This window comes from Nuphar pumila, chromosome 16, assembly GCF_984573655.1.
Source record: "Nuphar pumila chromosome 16, dmNupPumi1.hap1.1, whole genome shotgun sequence".
Classification (NCBI taxonomy): Eukaryota; Viridiplantae; Streptophyta; class Magnoliopsida; order Nymphaeales; family Nymphaeaceae; genus Nuphar; species Nuphar pumila.
Genome location: NC_143264.1, coordinates 4,987,596 through 4,990,671, shown reverse-complemented (window position 1 = coordinate 4,990,671; position 3,076 = coordinate 4,987,596). Strand labels below are relative to the sequence as shown.

The 3,076-nt window shown below is 42.0% G+C and overlaps 1 protein-coding gene across 1 annotated transcript; it reads left to right on the top strand.

Moving 5' to 3' along the window:
* Positions 1-1,892: 1,892 nt before the first annotated feature.
* LOC149812758 (nuclear transcription factor Y subunit B-6-like) lies at positions 1,893-2,402 on the top strand. Its single transcript, XM_089992294.1, has one exon. The coding sequence runs from the start codon at positions 1,893-1,895 to the stop codon at positions 2,400-2,402; it is 510 nt and encodes a 169-aa protein (XP_089848420.1).
* The last annotated feature ends 674 nt before the right edge of the window (positions 2,403-3,076 follow it).

Genomic DNA, 3,076 nt, shown 5'->3' with positions numbered 1-3,076 from the left:
AAATAAAATACTTTATTGATGAAGCAACAAAATAGAAAATTTCTTCTTCTTCTTTTTCAAGGTGATGCCCACCTTCTTTTTATCAACACTGGTTTTAACACATGTCATGTTCTGATTGTCACTTAAGGTTTTTTTTATTAATTATTTTTTTGCCAATACAGAACGATTCACTTGAGTATCGGTATCAGCAGATACAGCTGAATGATTGGCCAAAAGATTAAGGGCCGTTACCGATACTGACATCATTGACCAGGTCCAATATCATAATTCATTTAAGCCATTCACATTGCATTGCATGATAACTACGACAAACCTTGTATGCCAAGGGTCTAGCCACGGAGTTTTACCTCCCCTTATAGGGTCGATCTAGGATCTACCTGCTACGGGACTCGGGTTTCTCCACGTAATAAATTTAAAAAAAATGTACATAAGCAAGAAATTAGTCTTGACCAACTTCATAAACTCTGGTACTGAAACTGGTTTTTAATAACTGTAAACTTGATCTTGCAAATGACCAACTTCATAAACTTTAGAAATAATACCAGTTTTTAATGAGCAGAACTTGATCTTATACACGACCAACTTCATAAACACTAGTACTAATACCAGTTTTTAGGATAATCATAATCTTATACATGACCAAATCCATAAATTCCAGCACTGCTAAAAGTTCTTAATGAACAAAAACACGATCTTATACATGACCAAATTCACAAAACTCTAGCACCCTACCTGTTTTTTAATTAACATAAACATGACTTTATAATTTATATGTCACCAACTTCACATATAAACTCTACTAATGTACCAGTTTTTAATGAACATAAACATGACCTTACACAAATTTGAGACATGGAATCAAGCACTAGAGTTCATGGACATAGTCAATCATTATGTCAGGCTAAAAGCCTAAGGGCCTGTGTGGAATCTCGGCGCTGGGATGGACGTTTATGCATTTGGTAGTCCGAGTAGGGATGGCAGTGGACCGGGGGCAAACGTGTCCCACCCTGCCTTGCCCCATTTGGATCGGGGATGGAGGACATGAAACCGGGATGGAGGTTAAAATCAACTCCTGCCCTGTCCCCATCGTCGATCCCCACCTTACCCTGTCCCGGATTCTTCTTTAGAGATGGCAGTGGATCGAGGAGAAACGGGGCCCTGCCCTGCCTCCTCCTGTTTGGACTGGGGATGAAGGTTAAAATCAAAACCGGTGTGGGGATGGAGGGTAGGATTTTGAGACGGGGCAGGGGTGGAGACCTTGTCCCCCATCCCCTGTCCGGGTCAACTGCCATCCCTAGTCTCGAGGTAAAATCTTGGTTAAACTACCTTGTGGTCCTGTTTGGAATCTGGGTTCTTGGATGGGTGTTTATGCATTTGGGCTGGGAAGTGAGGCACTTTCTTCTTTGTATTTACAATCATGGATTTGTCAGCTATCACCTCTAGGCAGCTGCTACTTCTTCAAATGCATAAACTCCATAAATGCCTATCCCAGCCAAAGGCGTAGCGGGGGGGGGCAGGTGCCTCCCCCAAACAATTAAAAAAAATAATAATTTAAAAGTCCTAGCCCAGCCCTGACTGCAGCAAATAGTTTGATTAGTCCATATGAAATAGATTTTTATTAATAATTGTAGCCATTTTTTATTTTATCTCAAAAAAAAAAATTGGGGGCGCTGCCCTCGAACCCCCGACTATCACACACATTTTTTTTTTGCTACACCCCTGTTTGCCCCCTCCCCCCCCCCCCCCCTCACATGAATCCTAGCTACGCCCTTGATCCCGCTACAGATTCCAAACAGGCCTAAAACTATTTCATATCTCTTGGTTGTCCCAGTGTATCATTAAAGCCAAGGCTAAAAAGGACTAGCTTCGTAATTGCAGGAACTGCATCAGAAATGGGGAGCCCCCAAGGTCAGGATGGGAAGCCCGCTGAGGATGGTTCTGCTGTTTCCGAGAGAGAGGCGGGGTGCATGGTGAGGGAGCAAGACAGGTTCATGCCCATTGCCAACGTGATAAGGATCATGAGGAGGATCCTTCCAAGCCATGCAAAGATATCAGATGATGCAAAGGAGACCATCCAGGAGTGTGTGTCAGAGTACATCTCTTTTGTGACCAGTGAGGCCAATGAGAAGTGCCAGAGGGAGCAGAGGAAGACCATCACAGCGGATGATGTCCTGTGGGCTATGAGGAAATTGGGGTTTGATGACTATGTTGAGCCCTTGACTGTGTACCTGCAGAAGTTTAGGGAGGTGGAAGGAGAACGTGGTATTAGGGTTGAGGCACTTTCTGCTAGGAAGGATATGGGGGCTCTCAATGGGTACCACCATACTCATGGAATGTATGGTGGTAGGTTCTATAAGGATGGAGGGAGGGGTGGCCCTGCAGGTGGCGGGTCTCTCTATTGACCTGTGGTTTGTGCAAGTAAGAGAGACAGAGAGAGAGAGGGGTATTGGTGCCTGTTTCACTTGATAGATCAACAAATGGGGAGTGCCTCTGGTTTTTGTGGTCATGAGTATCGTGGTTGTCATGCTTCTTAATTTTTCTAATGTCAGTATCCTTTCCCTGTTACAGTTCTTTGTGCCACTCTCTCTCTCTCTCTTTATATATATATATATATATATATATATATATATATATATATATATATATATATATATATATATATATATATATATATATATATATATATATATATTACCAGTTGTCTTCGCCTGCCACCAATAAAATTACCAAAGTTTTTTCATTTTATAACCGCTGAAAAAACTGCCTTAGTTCATACAGTTCAATAGCATAAAACCGCAGTATTCTTTTGCCAATCAGAAAGTGCACTCACCTTCAGCCTGGTAGCAAAAAGATATGCATCGGTGGGCTTCAAACTCGTGACGTATCTTAGCAAAGTCAACTTGGTGGTGTTCACAAGTGGCTTCTACCAAATCTAGAAAGCTTTAGGAAACATTTTTTGTTACACATATATACATATAGAGAGAGAAAATATATGGTGATTATGCAACATGGTATCTTATGGTGGTATACACTTGTTTGTATCTGTCCGGCCCTGTCTTGCCCCGTCCCCACCCCA

Bases quoted from the DNA above. Each gene is read 5' to 3' on its own strand.
- LOC149812758 (XM_089992294.1), top strand. From the start codon at position 1,893: ATGGGGAGCCCCCAAGGTCAGGATGGGAAGCCCGCTGAGGATGGTTCT.